Source organism: Camponotus vicinus, unplaced genomic scaffold (genome assembly GCF_025532165.1).
Source record: "Camponotus vicinus isolate PSW18456_S1 unplaced genomic scaffold, iyCamVici1.0 SCAF_1, whole genome shotgun sequence".
NCBI classification, from domain to species: Eukaryota; Metazoa; Arthropoda; class Insecta; order Hymenoptera; family Formicidae; genus Camponotus; species Camponotus vicinus.
The window spans coordinates 9,705,036-9,730,862 of record NW_028141945.1 but is presented as its reverse complement, the minus strand read 5'-3'; the positions used below and the strand labels follow the sequence as shown (position 1 = coordinate 9,730,862).

General features: G+C 33.0%; 3 protein-coding genes and 1 long non-coding RNA gene across 15 annotated transcripts in view; 2 read left to right on the top strand and 2 right to left on the bottom strand.

Moving 5' to 3' along the window:
* The window catches only part of Kl-2 (dynein heavy chain 2, axonemal kl-2), a 48,423-nt gene extending 44,054 nt beyond the window's left edge, over positions 1-4,369 (top strand). For 4 of the 9 annotated variants that reach the window (XM_083102253.1, XM_083102286.1, XM_083102303.1 and 1 more), the window contains 4 exons: positions 137-547; positions 782-1,300; positions 1,730-1,880; positions 2,003-2,366. In XM_083102253.1, coding sequence (XP_082958379.1) covers positions 137-547; positions 782-1,300; positions 1,730-1,880; positions 2,003-2,157 — 1,236 coding nt within the window. In that variant the 3' untranslated portion in view covers positions 2,158-2,366. Of the gene's footprint in view, positions 1-136; positions 548-781; positions 1,301-1,729; positions 1,881-2,002; positions 2,367-3,260; positions 3,507-3,578; positions 3,695-4,079 lie in introns of those variants that run through there. The other 5 variants (XR_014439361.1, XR_014439358.1, XR_014439356.1 and 2 more) reach the window with 5 other exon arrangements.
* Positions 4,370-4,814: 445 nt separating this feature from the next.
* Positions 4,815-5,512, bottom strand: LOC145973139 (uncharacterized). Its single transcript, XR_014439373.1, has 3 exons — positions 5,260-5,512; positions 5,100-5,189; positions 4,815-4,954 (listed from the first exon to the last, which is right to left on the bottom strand). It is a non-coding gene; the product is annotated as an uncharacterized LOC145973139 (long non-coding RNA).
* Positions 5,513-6,196: 684 nt separating this feature from the next.
* Positions 6,197-25,827, top strand: part of Tinc (transmembrane protein tincar) — a 149,072-nt gene continuing 129,441 nt past the window's right edge. For all 4 annotated transcript variants that reach the window (XM_083102349.1, XM_083102331.1, XM_083102338.1 and 1 more), the window contains exon 1: positions 6,197-6,283. The gene's annotated coding sequence lies outside the window, so the exon portion shown is untranslated. The remainder of the gene's footprint in view (positions 6,284-25,827) is intronic.
* LOC145973070 (uncharacterized) lies at positions 18,610-25,290 on the bottom strand. Its single transcript, XM_083102238.1, has 2 exons — positions 25,033-25,290; positions 18,610-19,368 (listed from the first exon to the last, which is right to left on the bottom strand). Exons 1-2 carry the CDS (start codon positions 25,120-25,122, stop codon positions 19,036-19,038), a joined length of 423 nt encoding a protein of 140 aa, XP_082958364.1. The 5' UTR covers positions 25,123-25,290; the 3' UTR covers positions 18,610-19,035.

The window sequence follows — 25,827 nt, the reverse complement described above, 5'->3', positions numbered from 1 at the left end:
TCGCTATTTATTTTATAAGCACAAAAGGATATCTCAGAAATCAAGCCAGCGCTTCTCATGGCGGTTAAATTCTCGTCACAGTGACGCTCGATGATGGAGAGGCACGATTGTCATAATAGCAGGATATCTGTTCCAGGTCTCTGAGAATTTGCTGCAAGTTTACCTGGACGAATATCCAGTCACACCGTGGGAATCTTTGAAATATCTCATAGCAGGTGTTTGCTATGGTGGTCACGTGACCGACGACTGGGATCGCCGCTTGTTGATGACATACATCAAGCAATATTTCACGGAGGACGTCCTGACTACCCCCCATTATCGTTTGTCATCGCTGCCCACCTATTACATGCCCCGCGACGGTTCCTTGGAGTCCTACCGCGACTTTATCGCGATCCTGCCGAATGTCGACAGGCCGGAAGCATTTGGTCAGCATTCAAATGCGGATATCACTTGCCTGATAATGGAGACTAGGAACATGTTTGAGACTTTGATGAGTCTTCAGATAGAGACGGTCAGCGCAGAAATTGACGAGGACAAGGAACATAAAGTAAGTGAATTGATTGAATTTCAAGCTTACATTTTCTGTTTGATTTGAAGACAAAGTAACGAGCTATGAAGGTAAATAAGATTTTACATCATTGAACTTACGAGGATTCTTGATATCTGTTTTCGTATTATTGGCATTCCGTTATCGCAACTTCATTAATCTTATCTTCGGTAATCCTGTGCTGAGCTCTTGTTACAAGCGAATCTTGTTACTCAATCTTGTCGTGTCTTACAGGTAATGCAACTCGCGAACGACATTCTCTCGAGAATACCGGAAACGATCGATTACGAGACAACAGAGAGACTGATAGGGCCAAGTAAGACGCCGCTGAACGTGGTGCTTCTTCAAGAGATTGGGCGATACAACGCGTTGTTGACAAAAACTCGGGACAGCCTTGAGGAACTTGAACGCGGAATTAAGGGATTGGTGCTGATGTCTCGCGAATTAGAAGAAATCTTCGAGTGCATATACGAGGGAAGAGTACCGTCTCTATGGCTGACTGCGTATCCGTCTTTGAAACTGCTCGGCGCTTGGACGAGGGATCTAATCAATCGAGTCGAGCACTTCGCCAATTGGGCTCAAACCACTCATCCGCCATTGCTCTTCTGGCTAGCTGCGTATACATTTCCGACCGGATTCCTTACTGCGGTGCTACAAACTTCGGCGAGACTCTGGAACGTATCTATCGATTCATTGTCATGGGAGTTTACTGTCTTCACAACGGACGAGTCTGCTATAATCGAACCACCCATGGTAACTACGAGCGATTAGGCTAATTGCTCATCCAACCAGCTTTGGTCCAGGACTGCTAATATCGAACATCGCTTTAACTATAAGAAGCTTACACTTCTTGCTGGATTAACGCTGCTCATTCATACAAATATCTCGTTTATGTAAATTATCCGTTCAATTATGCAATATAACTGTTTGACTTTCGGGCGAAAAAAATGGAGATTAAAGGTCTGTCATCGCCACGTGTGTGACATATTTCGTACACAGCAGAGACTTATTGTATCATTATAAAAATTTAAACGCGAGAGATTTTCTAACTACAATGCCGACATTCTTCCGATTGTCACGGGTCTTTTTCAGCACGTGCAAAAAATTGACAAACCATTGTAAAGAATATATTGCTCTTATCGATTATTCGTTAAGCGATTGTATTATATTGTTTAACTTTAGGATGGCGTATATATCCGCTCCATTTTTCTGGAGGGTGCTGGCTGGGACAAAGGGAATGGCATTCTCATTGAACCCGCATCCATGCAACTCGTATGCAACATGCCGGTGATTCATTTTCGACCTGTCGAACAAGTCAGAAAAAAAGTCAAAGGTAAAGCTAATCAAATGACAAACTTATTTTACTGCAATCGAGTTTTCTTCGCGCTTACGATTATTTAAATTAAAAGAAGTAGTTTTTCCATCACAACCAACATTTGCTTAATTTTTTTACAGAATTATATCATTGCCCTTGTTATTATTATCCCCTGAGGAGCGGCGATCAAACGAGATCTGCGTTCGTTGTCGCTGTAGATCTAAAAGCTGGATCGCAAGGTCCAGATTTCTGGGTGAAACGAGCAACTGCGCTTTTATTAAGTTTAGCCGTATAAGCTGTATGTTAATTTGTGATTCGTAAGTTTCAGTTTAATTTTAGCAATAACATAAACGCATAATATATTTATTTGAAAGAGTTTATCACATTACTTTATACTTTTTATTCATTATATAGATAATTAATAAAGACTGAATGTCTGTGTGGATGCAAACATGTATTTTATATATATCAAGAAACTAATTGTTATATAATAAGAGGGAGATTAATTTTATACATATACTAGATTTTGTTTTAAAAATAAATAAATAACAATGTGAAATAAATAAGATTATTAGCACCATCTTTCGTGATTTCAAGCTACATGATACTCAGATATAATCATATGGTATCTAAAAAATATTAGGCTTTCTAATAATTTCCAAAAGAAGAGGAAAGAAATGTATACATTATATATTATGAGTATATATTTCTATAAATTATATTTAAAACAAACAATATTTATAAAACTGTTACTCAATCGATATCAAAGTACCAAGGACTGATACTTACTAATATACAGAGTATACTAGTACCGATACTTGATACTTTCTATTTATCAACGGAGTGTAAATGACGTTATTTTTATTATTTGCAATAGATAACCACATTAATAAATATTTAAAAAATGCAGATATTTAATAATATATATTAACATTTACTAAAAATATGTATATGTAGTAATTATAATAATAATCATTTACAAGTCGAAGATAGATGTGCGAAAGATGAGTTGCTAAATAAAATAATTTTTAAAATATCATTTATATAATATATATATTATAAAATATAAGATTTAAGGAAATTAGTTTTTTAACTTGTTAAAGATTCTAACAATCATTGCGCAATCAATTATTCTTTTGCAATTAATTTTGTAAATAGATTAGTTCTATTTCACGTGAGCAATTTTAATATCAATTGGCTTCAGAAAGAATATAACTAAAGGGCATATTTTTATTAATATTTAGAATCGTGGTTCGGTGAAATACTTTATATAAAATTATATCTTGAAAATCAATAGAAATAATTAAAAATAACTTTAAGACGATTATAAATAACATTAAAGACAACTATAAATAATGTTAAATTAAATCGAATTTTCCAATTTGTGGTGGTATACAGAGAAGAAATTGATTCAGTTCATCGCGACAGAATCGATTTGGAGCTTCCGTATTTACGGTCAGTACATAAGGATACGAGACAGATTGAGTCGAGTCGAAGAAAAGAAGTAGAAATGGACGAGACGAGATTAAAGGTCACCAGTCTTGTTGGCGGATCACAAGCAGCAGGTCGCTCTCACAACTCTGACCCTCATGCAATTATTTCTTATTCTCGGTGTAATGGCGCTCGACGAAGATCCTGAAGTATATTCAGAGGTTTCTTCTATCCCCTTCACCCTGGGTTAATAGTACGAACATCACTTCCTTTTTCTCGCCTCAGGTGCTGCTGCGCGTCTCCACGATGTCCTGCCATTTGTCTACTCTTCTTCCCGATGTTAACATGAAACTACTCAACTCATTCACAAAACTGGATTACTTTTTTATCACGACTTATACGTATGTGAATTTTTCTCGCGACATAAAAATGTTTTTAAGGAGAATATATTTGTAATGGCATGACCCACAGCGAAAATATTTTAGATAAAACTATCTCTGGAATCAAAAGTAGTAAAAGAACTTTTTTTTATTTTCATGAATGTTTTGAGTACATATTATTTAAAAAAATAACCGCGCACGTATATGCTTTATAATTTTTATAGCATTAGTCAAGTATTTTCGTATTGATTTTAACTGTTTGAATATCTCAAATACCTTCACCGTATAAAAAATTGTTATTACAGATGTATTCTCTTTAAAAAAATCCCTGTTTCTTTGTCTCGTTTATATATTTTTTCATTTTTACGATGTACTTGTTTTTAATATTTTAACTGATAAACTTTAGAAATTGATTCCAGATTCCCTTACAAAAAGTTCTTCCTTCGTGAAATAAATTGAAAAACTTAAACGTTGAGTTCATAACGTGAAGCTCTCTCTGAGAAACACAGTCAAACGACAGGTAAAATCAGGATTTTAGGTAGTATGACGATAACTCGAGAAGTGAGAAAAACTAATTTGCATTTGATCTCGAAGCGGGAAAAAATGAATACCTCCGTTAAATGAAATTGTATTACATTGCGCACTTTGCGTCCGATGCTGTCCGGAGCAGAAGAATAATAGAGGCAAATGAGTAATAGTCGGACTAGATTCCTGAGAAAATATTTTTCGCTGGAAAATCTCACACATTTCGACAATATAATGAAAAATTTTTAATTTCAAGATATTAATAAAAAGATATCAACAAAACACATACGTAGTTTCATATTATTAAATTAATTATTTACTACTGGACAAAAATAATATGAATTTACAGCATTTGCATATATATATGTATGTATGTATATATGTGTATATATTTATAATATATTAAAAAAGAAAGAAAAAATATATTTATATATATTTATATTATTATATTTATAATTGTATATTTTTATATATATTTATATACATATATACAATGTATGTATTTAAAATGCAGATATTACAAGATGTTATGTAAAACGTTCTGTATTTTGCATAACAATCCGCAGAAATTTTCAGAAAAAAGAGACGTGTAAAATTATAATATATCTCTTGCAATCATTCAATAGTATCAATTAATCAAGCATTATTATCCCATGAAATGCATTCATTATTCATTTCTAATCCTCAATGAATATATACTACATATTCCAAAATCCCGGATCTAAAAGGTCTCGGAGGTATTTAATGCGCCGCTATCTATATGACAAGAAATTATCCATTATCGTATAATCATTAATTATCAATATAATAATCATATATCGAAACGATAGAGAGTGCATACACGTCACATTCTACCATAAAATATCGATAATATTAAATAAATATCGATATTACTCAATACCTAGTCATAAAAATATGACGTTTCTTTTTACAACGCTTCTATCCGATGACAATCGTAAGAAGAAAAGCTCGCTTGCTGCATCATCGAGAGCTAAAATAATGAGAGGGCCTCTCGTTATCAGTATCGGAATCGAAAAAACGCATCGATACTCGATACGAACCACGCGTATCCTTAGAGATATATCTCTCCCTATAGGCATATCGCCGATCTCGCATCTCGAACAGAATCCCCGCCGCGGCTGAACCGCCTGAACCGCGGCAGTAGTGGCGGCGGTGGTGGGGGGAGACCGGGGGAGCTACGGGCCAATCAAGCGAGCGCGACGCGCGACGCCAGAGGCGCGCAGGTTCCGTATCGCCGGGCAGCTTCAGAGCGAGCGTGGACGTCCGCCGAGGCAGAGCTGCCCCTCGGTAACTCTCGCGTTCGTTGTATTTTCGGCGCCCCGTAAGTTTTCAGTAAGTGCTCGGCATCGCGGACGCGGACGACGCGATTTACGCGCTCGACGATCGCCACGCTCGCGCGCGAGTGCATCGTCTTGGTCGATCTTCGCATCCTCCCCCCTGTTCCCCCCCACCAGCCCTCTTCCCCCGCTAGTGAGAAACGAACGCAACCCGGCGCGCGCTGGTCCATCTCTTCTGCGAAGAAGCAGCCTCTCGGGATCGAGGGGATGAGAGGGAACGATAAGACACATAAACGCGTTTTCGCGATTTCGACGTAAAGCCATATAATAAGTTAAGAAACAACAGTGTTAAGAAAGAACATTGCCGCGATTCGGCATAACACTGCGAAGTTGGCGCAACATTACGAATGTCGAGGACGGTGGCGTGAGTGTTGCTGGTGGAATCGAGTGAGAAGAGTGTGTTGTTTCCGGGAAGCTGAACAGAGAGCGAACAACGTGATCGCGTGATATATTCGGTTGTGCGGTTAATTTGAAATCGACATAGCAACGTCCCGTCGATTTTGTATTGCGCGTCACCGGTAGAGGCTGATAAGTCGCACAAAGTCGTGGAATGTAAATACGCGCGCGCTCGCGCGCCCCGCGTTGTTGTTGTGTGTGTTGTCATCGACGGTGGGATTGGAATTGTTGACAGTGATGATTTCAAAGTGCTCCTCGACAATTTGACTTTATTTACACACATCTCACACGTGAAGGCACCGGACATCTTTGGAATTCCTGTGATTGAGAGGTATGTGAATCGTATGTTACAATATTTATATAGTGTCCTAGAATCTTGATTAATATATTTTCGATAATAGATTCTTGATAAATTTGAAATCGAATATTTTATTAGAACCTTTTAATATTTCAGTGTCTTGTATGTGATAATATTAAGATTAAAATCATCAGAAATTAAACTGAACAAAAAATAAATAATGGAATTTTATATAAATAATGGAATTTTTATAGATTTAATATTCAAAGATTTAATTTATAAAATGCTATTTCTTTTCGATTATTCACACATTCGAATAATATTAATATTGCAATAAATAATAAACGGCTTCAAATCGATCAAAGATTCTATTATCATGGATACAAATCGAAAAAGGAAATAATATTTTATGAAAAATTTTAAATTTATACATATTTCTTATCTCATGTTTTTGATAACATAAAAAAATTTATTTCAAATTCGTAAAATTTTCAGATATATTATCTTTTGTAATAAACCGGTAGAAAGAACATTGCTTTACAAAATAGAATAGTAATAGACATTATTAGAGGTCCCATAAAAAATGATGAATTAAATGATGAATGTACAAATTAACGATTACCTGATTTTTAAAAAATTTCTTGGAGCAAACTCAAAAAATGTTACGCGATATTATTATATCAATACTGAAAATAATAACATAGTGTAATTATGCACTTAATGATATAATATAATAATGTTATCAAAAAATAATTTTATACGTTAATCTCGAAAATTCAATTTATTTAGAATTCGATTTATTTCGACTTATTTAGAGGAATTTCGTTGGTCTGAACGATTAAAAATTTTTTCAAATATTCGAAGTTTCGTAAACAACGTCTGCGACGAATGAGAGGGACAGATCGAACAATTGTATGCGAGATCTATGGGTGTCTCTCGTGGGGCCAATACGAAAATATTGACGAATTGCAGAATGCAACGAGAGCACATCTGGCGCTGCGCATATGCTTGTTTACATTTTCGAATTTATTTGACTCAAGAAATGTTTGCTTAGTGCGCGCTGTACGTGATAACAATACAAATGTTTTTTTCCAAATATTACGTTTGCGATGCGACGACGATATCGATCCTGCTTTTCCTTTTTCTTTCTTGAAGTCAGTCTAAATGAGCAAAAAGAGAATTATTGCACAAAATGTCGCAAACTTTAGATACACTTGGTGAGCATGCGGAGCATATCCGATTGCGAAATATTCATGACTATGCCTTCATGGCTGAGTCATTTAATTCGCTCACAAAGGCTTACACATAAATTTTAAACACAATATAATACAATATAATACAATTATAATGAATGGTATTGTTAAAAATATTAGAAACTAGTAGACGGCATGATTCATGTAAGATTTGAATGATATTGATCTGATCCGGGTCTTAAGATATGGTCGTACATCACGTGATATTTGGAAATCATATTTCTTATAGATCGATTTTTCAGAAATTTTATTATTTAATAATGAAAATATTTTTTAAATATAATTGGACAGAAACTTATTATTTATCTTTTTATTCATAATTAATTAAAGTAATTAATTTTTATTTACAATGTTAAATTAATTAATTAACTAAATAAATTATTAAATAAATAATTGTATTTACAATTAATGAAAATTAATTATGAAGGAAAGAACAATTTTATTCAACAAAGAATTTTTCGCCCATGCAAATATAGTATACAAAGTATCTCAAATAACGATGGAGATAAAATTTCATATGTAATTTCGATGTAATTCAACGAAGTAATCTGAAAATATTTGATACCGTTTCTATTTTTATAAATCGATAAAATAACAAGCGCGATTATTTATAAAGCTATTAATAATTATCGAGCGATATTTCAATGTTTTCAAATGAAAGAGTTAATTGCGAGAGCTATTATTAATGAGACTCGTGTAGCACGATATTTACTTTTAACATGTGCTGAACGTTCGATTACCTCATTACTTTTTTACCGAACTTTTAGTACCAAGCTTTTGTAACATTACACGTACATTCGACGCGGACCACGGACGATCGACGTAATTGAGATCGATCGGTTCGAGATTGGGTTTTGTCGAGCTCGAGACGAGGACGATAGGGTTATCGAGTGCGCACGTGTCGCACGAGCCTATTCTAGGAAGGAGGATTATTACGCTTCCTGGGAAAGACGAGAGGGTTTAAGGGAGGCCGTATGAGCGCGTGTTTCCAAATCGTATATACACAACGGTCCCGTTGTCCTCTTATCCAGATTTAGATTCACTATATGACGCATACACGTACGCGTTTCGTCATCGTAAACAGCACGAATCTCGTTATTGTGTCGCCTCGTGGCTGTGATAAACCGAGAATGTCTAACAATAAGCTCGGCTTGCATCGTCGTAAACATAGTCCATTGAATGAACTCGAGTTCACATTCATAAAAATATCTCGATTGATTTTTTAGAATCGTTAGCTTGAACGAGAATCGACAATGTAATACATTTGCATATGATTCTAGCAATCAATTTTAGAATAATATAAAACGAAGTATGAAAAAATCATTTTTATTACAATGTACTGAATTTTAGAAGAGTATGATTTTCACAATTTGTTTGTCCTTTTTTTATAATTTATATCTGTAAGCATTTAACCCCTTCACAGTCCAGCGAAAAGAAACTTTCCGTGCCAAAAGTGTGTTGAAGAAAAAAGTTTTTAAAATTGCATGAATACGTCAGTATAAATATTATTGAGGTCGCTGAATCCGAATCTGAAGCCAGAATTACAAAATTCAAAATGGTGAATCCAATATGGCGGATCAAAATTCAAAATAATTTTGGATTAATAAAAATGTGTATCATTTTTGGGGTTGCAAAATTCAAACCTAATATTAGATTTTCCAAATTGAAAATGGCAAATCCAATATGGCGGACCAGAGTTCGAACAAATAGTTGACATACATAAAGGTTGTATATTTCTCTCTTCAATTATTTTTAAATCCCACTCTCTGTCGAACCCAGAGTCACGAATCGAGAACGTGGCGGTTATTGACTCCGTTAAATTTGCAATTTTTAATTTGGAAAATCTGATATTAGATTCGAATTCGGCGATCCCAAAAACGATAAGAAACCTATTTTTATTCAAACCCAAAATTATTTTGAATTTTGATCCGCCATTTTGAAGTTCGAAATTCTGATTTCAGATTCGAATTCAGCGACCTCAGAAACCTTAAAATACTCAAGGACAATCAAATCGTAACAGTAATAACATGTTTTTTTCAAGATGCCCTTATAGGGGCCATGAAGCAAAAGTGGCACGAATTTTTTTGGCCCCTATAAGGGGTCCCTGACAGTGAAGGGGTTAATTGGCATATTTTTTAAATAATATTTATTATTAGAAGAATATAATTTTCAGATTCATTCACAATCTTTTTATGAAATTTGACAAAAAAATGTCTAAATTTATTTTGCTTATAGATTTATTTACATATAAATTTATTTATAGATTTTTAATTTATATTTTTATATTTTTTACTTATATTTGTGAGCACTTATTTGACATATTTTCTAAATAATGCTTATAATAAATTTTTTGACAAATTCGATTTAATTATTGAAACAGTGGCAATTGACGAACTGAGATAATTGTTTCGCTCGGAAAACAATTTGCTTCGATTATGGGAAGGACGAATAATACATGTATTTCGGAAATACATTGCTGCGCTATTATACATCGCCCGTTTCAGAGGTGGTCGACCTGGCGAAAGTGAGTAACCCTCATCACGCATGCTCTCCAACCCCCGATATCGTAAGATACTTGAATGAGGGGTAGATGATAAAGAGTGTTCGCGCTTCTCCTCCTTCATGGATAATATTTACCGTCCCTTTCCTATCTCGGGATATTCATGCACGAATACTCGCACCCTGGCTGTTGATAGGTGGATTTTTTACCGCTTGTACGAAGGGCTGAAAGTCTGGTGGTTCGTTTCATACGCCACGCCTTTCTTCGAGAAAGATGACTTCCTGAATATGAAAGTTACAGCCTTATCCTAGAGGACGTCTGGCATTTTGCAGATACGCGGAACACCTGGCTTTTTGTACTAAAGTTCAAAATAAAATTTAGTCGCGCTCTCAGCCGTTAGTTCGTAAACATTTTCAAAGTCCATCATGAAATTATATCAAAGCATATTGAACAATATTTTGCACGAGATACATGTAATACAAAGGAATACATATTTTATATTTTCTTCATTTTATTTGTAATTCGCTTATAATTGATAGGAGATTTATCTTTTAAATTGTAACAATAATTTTATGAAGCAAAATATTTTTTTTAATTATTTATATTTATGGAACGTTTTTACGTTTTTCAACATGGTAAAAAATAAAATGTTAATTTTAACATTTTTTACATGTCCCAGAAAGTCCACTCTAAATTTTCAGTTAAAATAACTCATTCGTTTTATGTTACTTATTGACAAACTAAAAATGTTAAATAATTGACACGATACTTTACATTTATTTTTGTTCTCGTGACTTTAAGAGTAATGTAAAAATAACATACAAATTCATTAAAAATTACATGAAAAAATAGTTACAATAACTCGTAAGAAATGTTGAGGACATTAACATATAATAGTAATTATTTTAACTTAAATTATTTGTAATAGAAACATTTGATTTGAGTAAATTTGATTATTTTGTATGTCAAAGTTCAAGATTATTCGAAGATTTACTTTAATTTTTCTTAGAATGTTAAATTGACTTTGAGACATGTTGATTGTTTAAAATGATCATGTTAAAAATACTCAAAATAATATTCCATTTCTAAGAGACAGTAGGTATACAAGGCGGGTTCTAACGCAGGTCCTCTCAGGGGGGGTGAGGCGCGAGGGGAACCGTGGTGCGGGGTGAGTGACGTCACGCGCGGGGAAGGAGGAACTGCAGCGCTCGGTGAGTGACGTCACGCGCGAGGAAGGGAGTCTGCGAGGAGAAGGGGGATCCGCGGAAAGAAGACGGTGGTGTGAGAAGGATAGCGCTACGTGTGGGAAAAGGACAGCGCTACATGTGGGAAAAGGATAGCGCTAAGTGTGCTCTCTAAATTTCTTAGAGTGAAAATGCACTCGAAAAATTGAGTGACTGGTCAAGTCACTCTAGTTAGAGTGATTTTTCACTCATAGGAGTGAATTCTTCTCACTTTTTGTTGTAGAGTAAAAAATTCACTCTGCAAAATAGAGTAAATATGTATACTCTATTTTGTAGAGTGAATATTTTCACTCTATGTAGCATTTTCACTCTATATAGAGTGAAAATTTTCACTCATGAAGAGTGAATAAAGCGCATGTGAAACGCGCATGAGTCCGCCATTAGCAACACTGTCGTATCGTTGTCTCGCGACGTTACCAACTCGTCGCACGTGTACTTGGTATACAAGACATATTAAAGTAACTTCTTAGGGATATATCTTTTTATTTTAACATATTTCGAAATGTAAACATATTTTTGTGTGTGTAACGTTAAATATATTTATATAGCTGTGACAAGAAAAAAGGAGGTTAATCGGCTTTTACACCGACAATGAGATAACATGCTGTGTGCGATGTTCAGCTTCGATTAATTCAAGTAAAAAGCAATGATTGCTTCTCATTTCAACTAATCAAAGCTTCACGTCATATACGTAACGTGTTATCTTATTATTAGTAAAAGACGGCTTAGAATCTCACTTCCTAAGAGTGAATCTGTTCACTTGTAATTGAGTGAAAAATAACTTGACGAAAGTGATGACTCCACTCTGATTGAGTGAATTATTCACTTCAAACCGAGTGACACATTCACTTTACGTTCAGAGTTAAACAGTTCACTTTTGTGAAAAGTGAATGTTCACTAATTACGAGTGGCAGTATTTTCACTATCACTTGGAGTGAATATTCACTCGTTTGGAGTTAGATTTCACTCTAAGAAATTTAGAGAGTGTGAAGAGGACAGTGCGACAAGGATGGTGCAATGTAAGATGGCGTGAGAAGGACGACGCAAAGGTAAGTGAGCGACGAGCATATGAAAGAGAGAAAACGACAATAGCGCGAGAACAACGCGTGCGAGAGAGAACGATATTGCAAGAACAACGCGAGTGAGAGAGAGAACGATAGCGCGTACGAAAGAGAGAACGATAATAGCGCGAGAACAACGCGTGCGAGAGAGAACGATATCGCTATACTTACAACTAGCGCAAGAGAGACGCAAGGGATGGGAGCGCAAGGAGAGGCGCGTAAATAATTGCAATTTTTTTTTTCGTTACAATTAAAAATATGTAGAATTTATTTAAATGTGTGTATGAGTATTACAAATTGTGTGTGTGTGTGTGTGTACTTAATATTAAAATTTAAAAATTAATAAAATATAGGGAAAGAAAATAAAATGATGAATATAAAATAATGCGGACGGTGCGCCGGGCTGTAAGGGGGAGGCAGCTCCTGAAACAGGAAAAACGCTACATTAATTTTATCTTAATTAAAATAAAAAAAATAAAAAAAAACTAATTTAAAAATTTTAAAAAGAAATATGTACCTTAGCCCCCTGGAACTGCAGAGCCGTACCAGTATTCCAGTAACCGTCTTCTTCTTTCCTCTCCCAGTCTTCTTTGTATTTCCCGTATTCTCTCCTCTTCGATTATTCTGTTCTCTTCGTATCTTATAACCGATAGTTCGCAGATTTCGTCAAATAGGGACTCCATCCCGAAGAGCAGCCGCAGATTAAAAATGTCGAGATATCTCCACGATCCATTTACATCATTATCCTGGCGACTCTCCGGGGTGTCGCCCCATTCCTCCGCGAGATCGTGTCGCGCGTTCCAGCGCTCCGCCCGCACGTTGCGTCGATGCTGTATGTGATGAACCCGGGAATTTTGACATCATCGGGGTACTATAAAATAATATATATTAAAAATCCACATACACATACGCACAATTGTTTTCACAAAAACACTACCTATCTTCCAGACAAATACCACTTTTAGTATCACAGAAAATAAGAGCTCTACAAAACTCCTCTTCCAAAATGAAAAATGAAAAATAGAATCCATTTTATTTGCAGCGTAAGAAATAATCACACACACACACACACGGAAAAAGAAATACCACGGTTAAACTCGCTGACGCTCTTCTTTCGGACAATACACGACTGAGATTGAAATCGAATGTTACTCTCCGCTGTAGGAATTATAAAGGTCTCAAAACTGGAAGGGTTACACTAGTGTACGAATATTTTTTACACCCACTGTATATATTAACCATTCATGATCCTTTCATGGTCTTTTTCTACGCTCGGTATAAACAATATGAACAGTATTCCTATGAAGAGAAATGGATCTTGGAACCTTCCTTCTTTTTATGTTTTCTGTTTATGATACCAATATTCGACTGCTTTACACCCTTGCCGCGCGTGTGAGAGAGAACGCGTACAAGAGAGAACGATAGCGAGACTTATAATTAATGCGAGAGCACGCAAAGGATTGGAGCGCAAGGGAAAGGCGTGTAAATAATTGCAATTTTTTTTGTTACAATTAAAAATATATAATTTATTTAAATGTGTGAGTTTAATAAAAAAAGTATATAATATAAAAGAAAAAATAATATATAAAATAGGCCGTCGGGCTATGTGGGGAAGCCGTTTCTGAAAACAGAAGAAAACATATGCATTTCATTAGTTTAAATTATTTAATAATTTATTTTAAGATACTTTTGATATATAATAAATTAAAAGATACTTACAATGTTATCCATGACTCATCTATTTTAATTTGTGCAAATAGGGCACATGTTGCAGGGCAATATTTGATTCAAACATTTTTTTGCACCCTTTGCATGACATATTATCCATATTGCTACAACCTATGGTTCTATGTTCCCGAACAGAACTAGTTTTTTCAAACTGATACGGGTCTTCTAGAAAGCATTCGGTACAATATTTCGATCCATTTTCCATATAGTAATAAGAAATGCAACATATCTTTGTTGCTTCGTTTAATGTTATTATTTCAGGTATGCTTAAATTTCGCTGTTTCTTTTGTAACTTTTCATCAAGAATATCGTCACTATTGTCACTATCGTAATCACTGTCCTTCGCCAAGGGTTCTATTTCTATATTATTGAACTTGTAAATTTCTATTTCCCTTTTTAATAATAAATTGCAGATAATTTAAACATTAATTGCATACATGTGCTATGATAATTACGTTCAGATTATTTTCTAATGCAAAGTATATAAAATGTTTTATCAAATATACTACAATGATCAAATTGTGTATGTGTAGGTGACAGAACAAGAATTAATAGACTTAGTGGCAAATAACATGATGATGATCAATACAAACTTCATGCTGAAGTGATATTTCTGAATGCTTTTCCACGTACAAATTCAGGAAAGAATTAAAAGTTATGGCTAAGAAATTAATTTCAGAGCAAAAGGATAAATTATATTTTTTATAATTATTATAATATTGAATTATAATTTAATATTTTCCATATAACTGTGGGCATATATAAAACTTAAACATATATTGTTAGAAATTTCTTTCAAGTTATTAATAAATCATACACATTTAAAGACAATGGAAAATGGAATGTATATGTATATATAAATATATACACATATAAATAAAATTAATAAAATCTACATATGCACGTCTATTTTCAAATCTTTTTCCTTTATGTATTTTTTTTTATAATATAAATGTATATCTCTTCTATACGAAATGATAATTATAATGATCAGTTTTATTATCGAGAAATATATGTTATGCCATTGATTCTTATTTTCATTTAAATTTAAAATAAAAGCGTTCTTATAATTCAAATGTAACTTCATTTTAATATTTCAGAGTAATAATGTTGATCATGTTTCATACGAATCGTTATGGTATAAGAAGTATTTTTACAGAAAGACTTAATATATGTTGCATTGCGATGTTAGCAGCTTATATCCGTAACTGTACCATGCATACTACCGATTCTTTCAATTAATTACTATGCTTCTGTAAGTTATACTGGGATACCTGAGATAATTTTGGCGATATACATAATTTAACATATTTCTAACCATTTCTCTTTGCAACAAAAACACAATGCAAAAATTCCTAGTAAATAATAGTTGCTGTTTTCGAATTATAAATATTATTATTTGTATATTTTAAAACAAATAAATTTCTGTTTGCAGAAATATTTGTTACTTAAATTAAACTATAAAATTAAAAATCATTTATGTATTGGGAAAAATAATTAGTTAATTAATCTATATATGTTCAAAAACTATATAAAAATCCTAATTTAACTATAATAAATTTTGTCGAAATATATTTGTTGAATATGTATAAATCTTTGTTTCATTAAATTGCAATTCTCTCTATATCTACAATTAATATATCTTAAATTCATATTTGATCAAAATAAATGCACATAGGCGAAAGTGAAAGTAAAATAAGTAACATAAAATTAAAACATATAAGTAGATAAAAATAATATAATATATAATATAAGAATGACCAGAAATGTAAAACTTACTGCTCGCATATGTGTTAAATTAAAATTAAAATTTGAATGGTGTAGACTTCATTGCCGGAGCGTTTAAAATTAAATAAAATGAATCCATTATATATAAACTCAAGCTACAAATTTTATTTATCTGTTTTGATAATTCCTCATATATTTTGCGAATCTTTATTAATTCTTTTGTAATATTGCATAAATAAATAATAAAAAAAAAAATAAGATAAGATAGCAAAAATGAAAAGAAGAAGTAGAGATATAGTAGATAGAAAGGCAAAAAAATTAAGAAAGGAATTCTGCGGATCTATTAAGAATTTTTAATAACTAAATGTGTATTCTTTTACACTGCATTTAAGTACAGTGTATTAAATAAAAAATTGATAGCATTCGATCGATTTGCATTTCGATTTCGTTGAAAAATTAGTTTCCATTTTTTTTTTTATATGTTCCGCTTTATTATATGATGGGCATTAACCATAAGTTTTATAAGCAAAAAAGAGAATATGAAAATCAATAATCTATCTCTTTAGCACATACATGTATAAATTTTGTCTAATTGAAATAAAAAAGTTCCATATTTATATCAGTCACGTAATATTTTTAAGGAAATCACAAAAATTAATGAAATATAATCAAGCAATTATTGAATATGTCATATTGAAGTGTATACTAATATCATATTCAAAAAATTACATAATTATAAAAAATATATAATAATGAATAATAAATCTTTTATTAAAAATAATTTATAGGCAAAGAAATTTAATTAAAATCATAAAATGCCGGAAAAATTATTACGCTATCCGAATCGTTATGTGGAATATGTAGTTTAGGCAAATACGCTTATTGTTTGACAGAATAGAATGTTGGAATGCGCAGCAATTTCTTTCTAATTAGTTTTTATCTTCTTGCATTTTACAAAAAAGTATCGTATATATTACTTCAATTTTCTCTCTCTTTTGTTTGATATATTTATTCAAATCTTATCTTCTTAACAATACAAAACAATCACATCTTCTCTCTTAAGCATATAATAAAAGTAGAGGTAATATATTTCTACTGTATGGTACAGTAACTTTATGGAATAATATCTTCCAGTACGTTGATAATAGGACATCGTCAGTATTCACTATAGTGGTTACTACATAATATTGTACCAGTGAGTATAATTTTTAGCATATTAAGTGTATTCATTCGTTACAAAAACTTTTTACAAGCAGTATACAACTAAAAAAAGAAAAGCAAGTCAACATTGTTGTCGACGTGTAAATAGGAACGAGTGATATTTGGTTTTCTCAAGATGCCTCGATTACTAAGGAATTATTCAAAACTTTTTGTTTTGGAGAAACTGAAATAAGGAATGAAATAAGGAATCGTGTTAAGAATGAAATATACAGCTCAGACTTGATAAACGGTTTTTTATTTTTAATTTAGACGCACGCTTCTATTTAAAACCTATGCAATTTAAATATAATATATTTTTGAATGTTATTAAAGATCGTAAACCTACATTGTATATTTAATATCTTAACAATAAAATATGCATTTTTTAAATTTGTATGATTATATAAAACTATTTTAAAAAATTATGAATTTTAATTTGTTAGTTTTATAATTTTATTAAAAAATTATTATCATAATATGAAATATGTGACAGTGTCTAAACACTATACTTTCTATGCACTAATTTTAAAATCGTAAAAATGCTTCAAATTATGCTTTTTACCAATTATATCCCAATCACTCTTGATTTAATTTTAAGCTATGCAATACTTTAAAAGAAGATTCATTTTATTTTAATGAAAATGTATATTATATCCACTTCACTAATTTAATTTTCGTTTAATTAATTGAGACGACCAAAATAAAATTTATTTAGTGCAATTATTTAGGGTACAGTGCTATTAATCGCTAAATCGATTTTTAATTGAATTCAATGTTTCATACCTAGGATCTAAAATTCAAATATTTCCGGCAAAATGGATGATTCAAAGATAAATGCAAAAACAAATATAATCTTATATAATATTTAAATAGCAAACTATACTGTCAATATGAAGTGAGATATGCACAGAGCATTAAAGATATGAGATGCAAATGTACTAGGTTTATAAAAATTTTATAATTAATTAAAAAAATAAACATCTATTATTTTTAGAATTTTACTGTGGAAAATAATGTTTATGGCTGTCGAACGGCTATCGAACGGGTCAGAAACGACTGTGAACGAGGCTACGGACTACCAACAGGGCCAAGGACGGCAACAAACGGGTCAAGAACGTCTATCGAACTCCAACGAACGGGCCAGGAACATCTATCGAACGTCTATCGAACGCCAACGAACGGGCCAGGAACGTCTATCGAACGGCTATCGAACGGGTCAGAAACGACTGTGAACGAGGCTACGGACTACTTAGAAGCGACTACCAACAGGGTCAATTACGGCAACAAACGGCTGCGAACAGCTATCGAACGGGGCAGGAACAGCTAACGAACGGCTATCGAACGGGTCAGAAACGGCTGTCGAACGGGGCAGGAACGGCAACTAACAGCTATCGAACGGGTCAGAAACGGCTATCGAACGGCAACTAACAGCTATCGAACGGGTCAGAAACGGCTATCGAACGGAGCAGGAACGGCAACTAACAGCTATCGAACGGCTGTCGAACGGCTACGAACGGTAGCGGACGATACAGAACGGCTATTGAAAAACGACAAACGGTAGTGAACGGCTCAGAAACGAAGAGCTAAACGTTTGTCGAATGGAAATGAACGACCGTTGAACGGTTATCGAACGGAAATAGTGTGTGTGTGTGTGTGTGTGTGTGTGTGTGTGTACTGCCATTTCTCTAAACTATGTTGTTTCTTCGCTTCCTCGGTTATTCCCGATCGTCGATCCATCGTTGTTTCGATTCGTCGATCAAACGATATGTGCCCCGAGTATCACCGTGCGTTTTATCATTCGTTGCCACTCTTTAGCTCTTCGTTTCTGAGCCGTTCACTACCGTTTGTCGTTTTTCAATAGCCGTTCTGTATCGTCCGCTACCGTTCGTAGCCGTTCGACAGCCGTTCGATAGCTGTTAGTTGCCGTTCCTGCTCCGTTCGATAGCCGTTTCTGACCCGTTCGATAGCTGTTAGTTGCCGTTCGATAGCCGTTTCTGACCCGTTCGATAGCTGTTAGTTGCCGTTCCTGCCCCGTTCGACAGCCGTTTCTGACCCGTTCGATAGCCGTTCGTTAGCTGTTCCTGCCCCGTTCGATAGCTGTTCGCAGCCGTTTGTTGCCGTAATTGACCCTGTTGGTAGTCGCTTCTAAGTAGTCCGTAGCCTCGTTCACAGTCGTTTCTGACCCGTTCGATAGCCGTTCGATAGACGTTCCTGGCCCGTTCGTTGGCGTTCGATAGACGTTCGATAGATGTTCCTGGCCCGTTCGTTGGAGTTCGATAGACGTTCTTGACCCGTTTGTTGCCGTCCTTGGCCCTGTTGGTAGTCCGTAGCCTCGTTCACAGTCGTTTCTGACCCGTTCGATAGCCGTTCGACAGCCATAAACATTATTTTCCACAGTAAAATTCTAAAAATAATAGATGTTTATTTTTTTAATTAATTATAAAATTTTTATAAACCTAGTACATTTGCATCTCATATCTTTAATGCTCTGTGCATATCTCACTTCATATTGACAGTATAGTTTGCTATTTAAATATTATATAAGATTATATTTGTTTTTGCATTTATCTTTGAATCATCCATTTTGCCGGAAATATTTGAATTTTAGATCCTAGGTATGAAACATTGAATTCAATTAAAAATCGATTTAGCGATTAATAGCACTGTACCCTAAATAATTGCACTAAATAAATTTTATTTTGGTCGTCTCAATTAATTAAACGAAAATTAAATTAGTGAAGTGGATATAATATACATTTTCATTAAAATAAAATGAATCTTCTTTTAAAGTATTGCATAGCTTAAAATTAAATCAAGAGTGATTGGGATATAATTGGTAAAAAGCATAATTTGAAGCATTTTTACGATTTTAAAATTAGTGCATAGAAAGTATAGTGTTTAGACACTGTCACATATTTCATATTATGATAATAATTTTTTAATAAAATTATAAAACTAACAAATTAAAATTCATAATTTTTTAAAATAGTTTTATATAATCATACAAATTTAAAAAATGCATATTTTATTGTTAAGATATTAAATATACAATGTAGGTTTACGATCTTTAATAACATTCAAAAATATATTATATTTAAATTGCATAGGTTTTAAATAGAAGCGTGCGTCTAAATTAAAAATAAAAAACCGTTTATCAAGTCTGAGCTGTATATTTCATTCTTAACACGATTCCTTATTTCATTCCTTATTTCAGTTTCTCCAAAACAAAAAGTTTTGAATAATTCCTTAGTAATCGAGGCATCTTGAGAAAACCAAATATCACTCGTTCCTATTTACACGTCGACAACAATGTTGACTTGCTTTTCTTTTTTTAGTTGTATACTGCTTGTAAAAAGTTTTTGTAACGAATGAATACACTTAATATGCTAAAAATTATACTCACTGGTACAATATTATGTAGTAACCACTATAGTGAATACTGACGATGTCCTATTATCAACGTACTGGAAGATATTATTCCATAAAGTTACTGTACCATACAGTAGAAATATATTACCTCTACTTTTATTATATGCTTAAGAGAGAAGATGTGATTGTTTTGTATTGTTAAGAAGATAAGATTTGAATAAATATATCAAACAAAAGAGAGAGAAAATTGAAGTAATATATACGATACTTTTTTGTAAAATGCAAGAAGATAAAAACTAATTAGAAAGAAATTGCTGCGCATTCCAACATTCTATTCTGTCAAACAATAAGCGTATTTGCCTAAACTACATATTCCACATAACGATTCGGATAGCGTAATAATTTTTCCGGCATTTTATGATTTTAATTAAATTTCTTTGCCTATAAATTATTTTTAATAAAAGATTTATTATTCATTATTATATATTTTTTATAATTATGTAATTTTTTGAATATGATATTAGTATACACTTCAATATGACATATTCAATAATTGCTTGATTATATTTCATTAATTTTTGTGATTTCCTTAAAAATATTACGTGACTGATATAAATATGGAACTTTTTTATTTCAATTAGACAAAATTTATACATGTATGTGCTAAAGAGATAGATTATTGATTTTCATATTCTCTTTTTTGCTTATAAAACTTATGGTTAATGCCCATCATATAATAAAGCGGAACATATAAAAAAAAAAATGGAAACTAATTTTTCAACGAAATCGAAATGCAAATCGATCGAATGCTATCAATTTTTTATTTAATACACTGTACTTAAATGCAGTGTAAAAGAATACACATTTAGTTATTAAAAATTCTTAATAGATCCGCAGAATTCCTTTCTTAATTTTTTTGCCTTTCTATCTACTATATCTCTACTTCTTCTTTTCATTTTTGCTATCTTATCTTATTTTTTTTTTTATTATTTATTTATGCAATATTACAAAAGAATTAATAAAGATTCGCAAAATATATGAGGAATTATCAAAACAGATAAATAAAATTTGTAGCTTGAGTTTATATATAATGGATTCATTTTATTTAATTTTAAACGCTCCGGCAATGAAGTCTACACCATTCAAATTTTAATTTTAATTTAACACATATGCGAGCAGTAAGTTTTACATTTCTGGTCATTCTTATATTATATATTATATTATTTTTATCTACTTATATGTTTTAATTTTATGTTACTTATTTTACTTTCACTTTCGCCTATGTGCATTTATTTTGATCAAATATGAATTTAAGATATATTAATTGTAGATATAGAGAGAATTGCAATTTAATGAAACAAAGATTTATACATATTCAACAAATATATTTCGACAAAATTTATTATAGTTAAATTAGGATTTTTATATAGTTTTTGAACATATATAGATTAATTAACTAATTATTTTTCCCAATACATAAATGATTTTTAATTTTATAGTTTAATTTAAGTAACAAATATTTCTGCAAACAGAAATTTATTTGTTTTAAAATATACAAATAATAATATTTATAATTCGAAAACAGCAACTATTATTTACTAGGAATTTTTGCATTGTGTTTTTGTTGCAAAGAGAAATGGTTAGAAATATGTTAAATTATGTATATCGCCAAAATTATCTCAGGTATCCCAGTATAACTTACAGAAGCATAGTAATTAATTGAAAGAATCGGTAGTATGCATGGTACAGTTACGGATATAAGCTGCTAACATCGCAATGCAACATATATTAAGTCTTTCTGTAAAAATACTTCTTATACCATAACGATTCGTATGAAACATGATCAACATTATTACTCTGAAATATTAAAATGAAGTTACATTTGAATTATAAGAACGCTTTTATTTTAAATTTAAATGAAAATAAGAATCAATGGCATAACATATATTTCTCGATAATAAAACTGATCATTATAATTATCATTTCGTATAGAAGAGATATACATTTATATTATAAAAAAAAATACATAAAGGAAAAAGATTTGAAAATAGACGTGCATATGTAGATTTTATTAATTTTATTTATATGTGTATATATTTATATATACATATACATTCCATTTTCCATTGTCTTTAAATGTGTATGATTTATTAATAACTTGAAAGAAATTTCTAACAATATATGTTTAAGTTTTATATATGCCCACAGTTATATGGAAAATATTAAATTATAATTCAATATTATAATAATTATAAAAAATATAATTTATCCTTTTGCTCTGAAATTAATTTCTTAGCCATAACTTTTAATTCTTTCCTGAATTTGTACGTGGAAAAGCATTCAGAAATATCACTTCAGCATGAAGTTTGTATTGATCATCATCATGTTATTTGCCACTAAGTCTATTAATTCTTGTTCTGTCACCTACACATACACAATTTGATCATTGTAGTATATTTGATAAAACATTTTATATACTTTGCATTAGAAAATAATCTGAACGTAATTATCATAGCACATGTATGCAATTAATGTTTAAATTATCTGCAATTTATTATTAAAAAGGGAAATAGAAATTTACAAGTTCAATAATATAGAAATAGAACCCTTGGCGAAGGACAGTGATTACGATAGTGACAATAGTGACGATATTCTTGATGAAAAGTTACAAAAGAAACAGCGAAATTTAAGCATACCTGAAATAATAACATTAAACGAAGCAACAAAGATATGTTGCATTTCTTATTACTATATGGAAAATGGATCGAAATATTGTACCGAATGCTTTCTAGAAGACCCGTATCAGTTTGAAAAAACTAGTTCTGTTCGGGAACATAGAACCATAGGTTGTAGCAATATGGATAATATGTCATGCAAAGGGTGCAAAAAAATGTTTGAATCAAATATTGCCCTGCAACATGTGCCCTATTTGCACAAATTAAAATAGATGAGTCATGGATAACATTGTAAGTATCTTTTAATTTATTATATATCAAAAGTATCTTAAAATAAATTATTAAATAATTTAAACTAATGAAATGCATATGTTTTCTTCTGTTTTCAGAAACGGCTTCCCCACATAGCCCGACGGCCTATTTTATATATTATTTTTTCTTTTATATTATATACTTTTTTTATTAAACTCACACATTTAAATAAATTATATATTTTTAATTGTAACAAAAAAAATTGCAATTATTTACACGCCTTTCCCTTGCGCTCCAATCCTTTGCGTGCTCTCGCATTAATTATAAGTCTCGCTATCGTTCTCTCTTGTACGCGTTCTCTCTCACACGCGCGGCAAGGGTGTAAAGCAGTCGAATATTGGTATCATAAACAGAAAACATAAAAAGAAGGAAGGTTCCAAGATCCATTTCTCTTCATAGGAATACTGTTCATATTGTTTATACCGAGCGTAGAAAAAGACCATGAAAGGATCATGAATGGTTAATATATACAGTGGGTGTAAAAAATATTCGTACACTAGTGTAACCCTTCCAGTTTTGAGACCTTTATAATTCCTACAACGGAGAGTAACATTCGATTTCAATCTCAGTCGTGTATTGTCCGAAAGAAGAGCGTCAGCGAGTTTAACTGTGGTATTTCTTTTTCCGTGTGTGTGTGTGTGTGATTATTTCTTACGCTGCAAATAAAATGGATTCTATTTTTCATTTTTCATTTTGGAAGAGGAGTTTTGTAGAGCTCTTATTTTCTGTGATACTAAAAGTGGTATTTGTCTGGAAGATAGGTAGTGTTTTTGTGAAAACAATTGTGCGTATGTGTATGTGGATTTTTAATATATATTATTTTATAGTACCCCGATGATGTCAAAATTCCCGGGTTCATCACATACAGCATCGACGCAACGTGCGGGCGGAGCGCTGGAACGCGCGACACGATCTCGCGGAGGAATGGGGCGACACCCCGGAGAGTCGCCAGGATAATGATGTAAATGGATCGTGGAGATATCTCGACATTTTTAATCTGCGGCTGCTCTTCGGGATGGAGTCCCTATTTGACGAAATCTGCGAACTATCGGTTATAAGATACGAAGAGAACAGAATAATCGAAGAGGAGAGAATACGGGAAATACAAAGAAGACTGGGAGAGGAAAGAAGAAGACGGTTACTGGAATACTGGTACGGCTCTGCAGTTCCAGGGGGCTAAGGTACATATTTCTTTTTAAAATTTTTAAATTAGTTTTTTTTTATTTTTTTTATTTTAATTAAGATAAAATTAATGTAGCGTTTTTCCTGTTTCAGGAGCTGCCTCCCCCTTACAGCCCGGCGCACCGTCCGCATTATTTTATATTCATCATTTTATTTTCTTTCCCTATATTTTATTAATTTTTAAATTTTAATATTAAGTACACACACACACACACACACAATTTGTAATACTCATACACACATTTAAATAAATTCTACATATTTTTAATTGTAACGAAAAAAAAAATTGCAATTATTTACGCGCCTCTCCTTGCGCTCCCATCCCTTGCGTCTCTCTTGCGCTAGTTGTAAGTATAGCGATATCGTTCTCTCTCGCACGCGTTGTTCTCGCGCTATTATCGTTCTCTCTTTCGTACGCGCTATCGTTCTCTCTCTCACTCGCGTTGTTTTTGCAATATCGTTCTCTCTCGCACGCGTTGTTCTCGCGCTATTGTCGTTTTCTCTCTTTCATATGCTCGTCGCTCACTTACCTTTGCGTCGTCCTTCTCACGCCATCTTACATTGCACCATCCTTGTCGCACTGTCCTCTTCACACACTTAGCGCTATCCTTTTCCCACATGTAGCGCTGTCCTTTTCCCACACGTAGCGCTATCCTTCTCACACCACCGTCTTCTTTCCGCGGATCCCCCTTCTCCTCGCAGACTCCCTTCCTCGCGCGTGACGTCACTCACCGAGCGCTGCAGTTCCTCCTTCCCCGCGCGTGACGTCACTCCCCCCGCACCACGGTTCCCCTCGCGCCTCACCCCCCCTGAGAGGACCTGCGTTAGAACCCGCCTTGTATACCTACTAGAGACATATACAAAGTGTTAAATTATAAAGTTGACATAAATGTAACACATGAAAATGTTATAAAAGTAATAACATATAAGTTGTATGTTAATTTTACATTAAAGTACTAATCGAAACGTGGTAACACAAGAAAATTTTAACACATGGACGCGCAATTTTTTACCGTGAAGCAAAGAGGGCGAATTCATTCATGCTCGTCCTGTTGCGTATGAGATGAAATTGTACGCTGGAAATCAGAATCGGACACAAGCTCCGGGTGTATCGCATCCAAGTTATGTAAGCTGTATAATTCATGGCCGCGGGGAGGAGACCTAATCGATATTGTCTTACAGGACGTATTTACCAACTTCGAACGTGACGCGAAAACAGATTGACGTTACGAACGTATTGCCTAAATAAAATCCAGAGGAGCTCTCATCTTTTGTCTTATACGTATGTCACGACGGATGTAGGTTATGACTTCATATCCTGTTCG

Excerpts from the sequence above, each read along its gene's own strand:
- LOC145973070 (XM_083102238.1), bottom strand. The coding sequence starts at position 25,122 with ATGTGGGAAAAGGATAGCGCTAAGTGTGTGAAGAGGACAGTGCGACAA. Across the intron at positions 19,369-25,032 it reads GTGAGAAGGACGACGCAAAG|AATTTTACTGTGGAAAATAA; the intron begins GTAAGTGAGCGA and ends TATTATTTTTAG.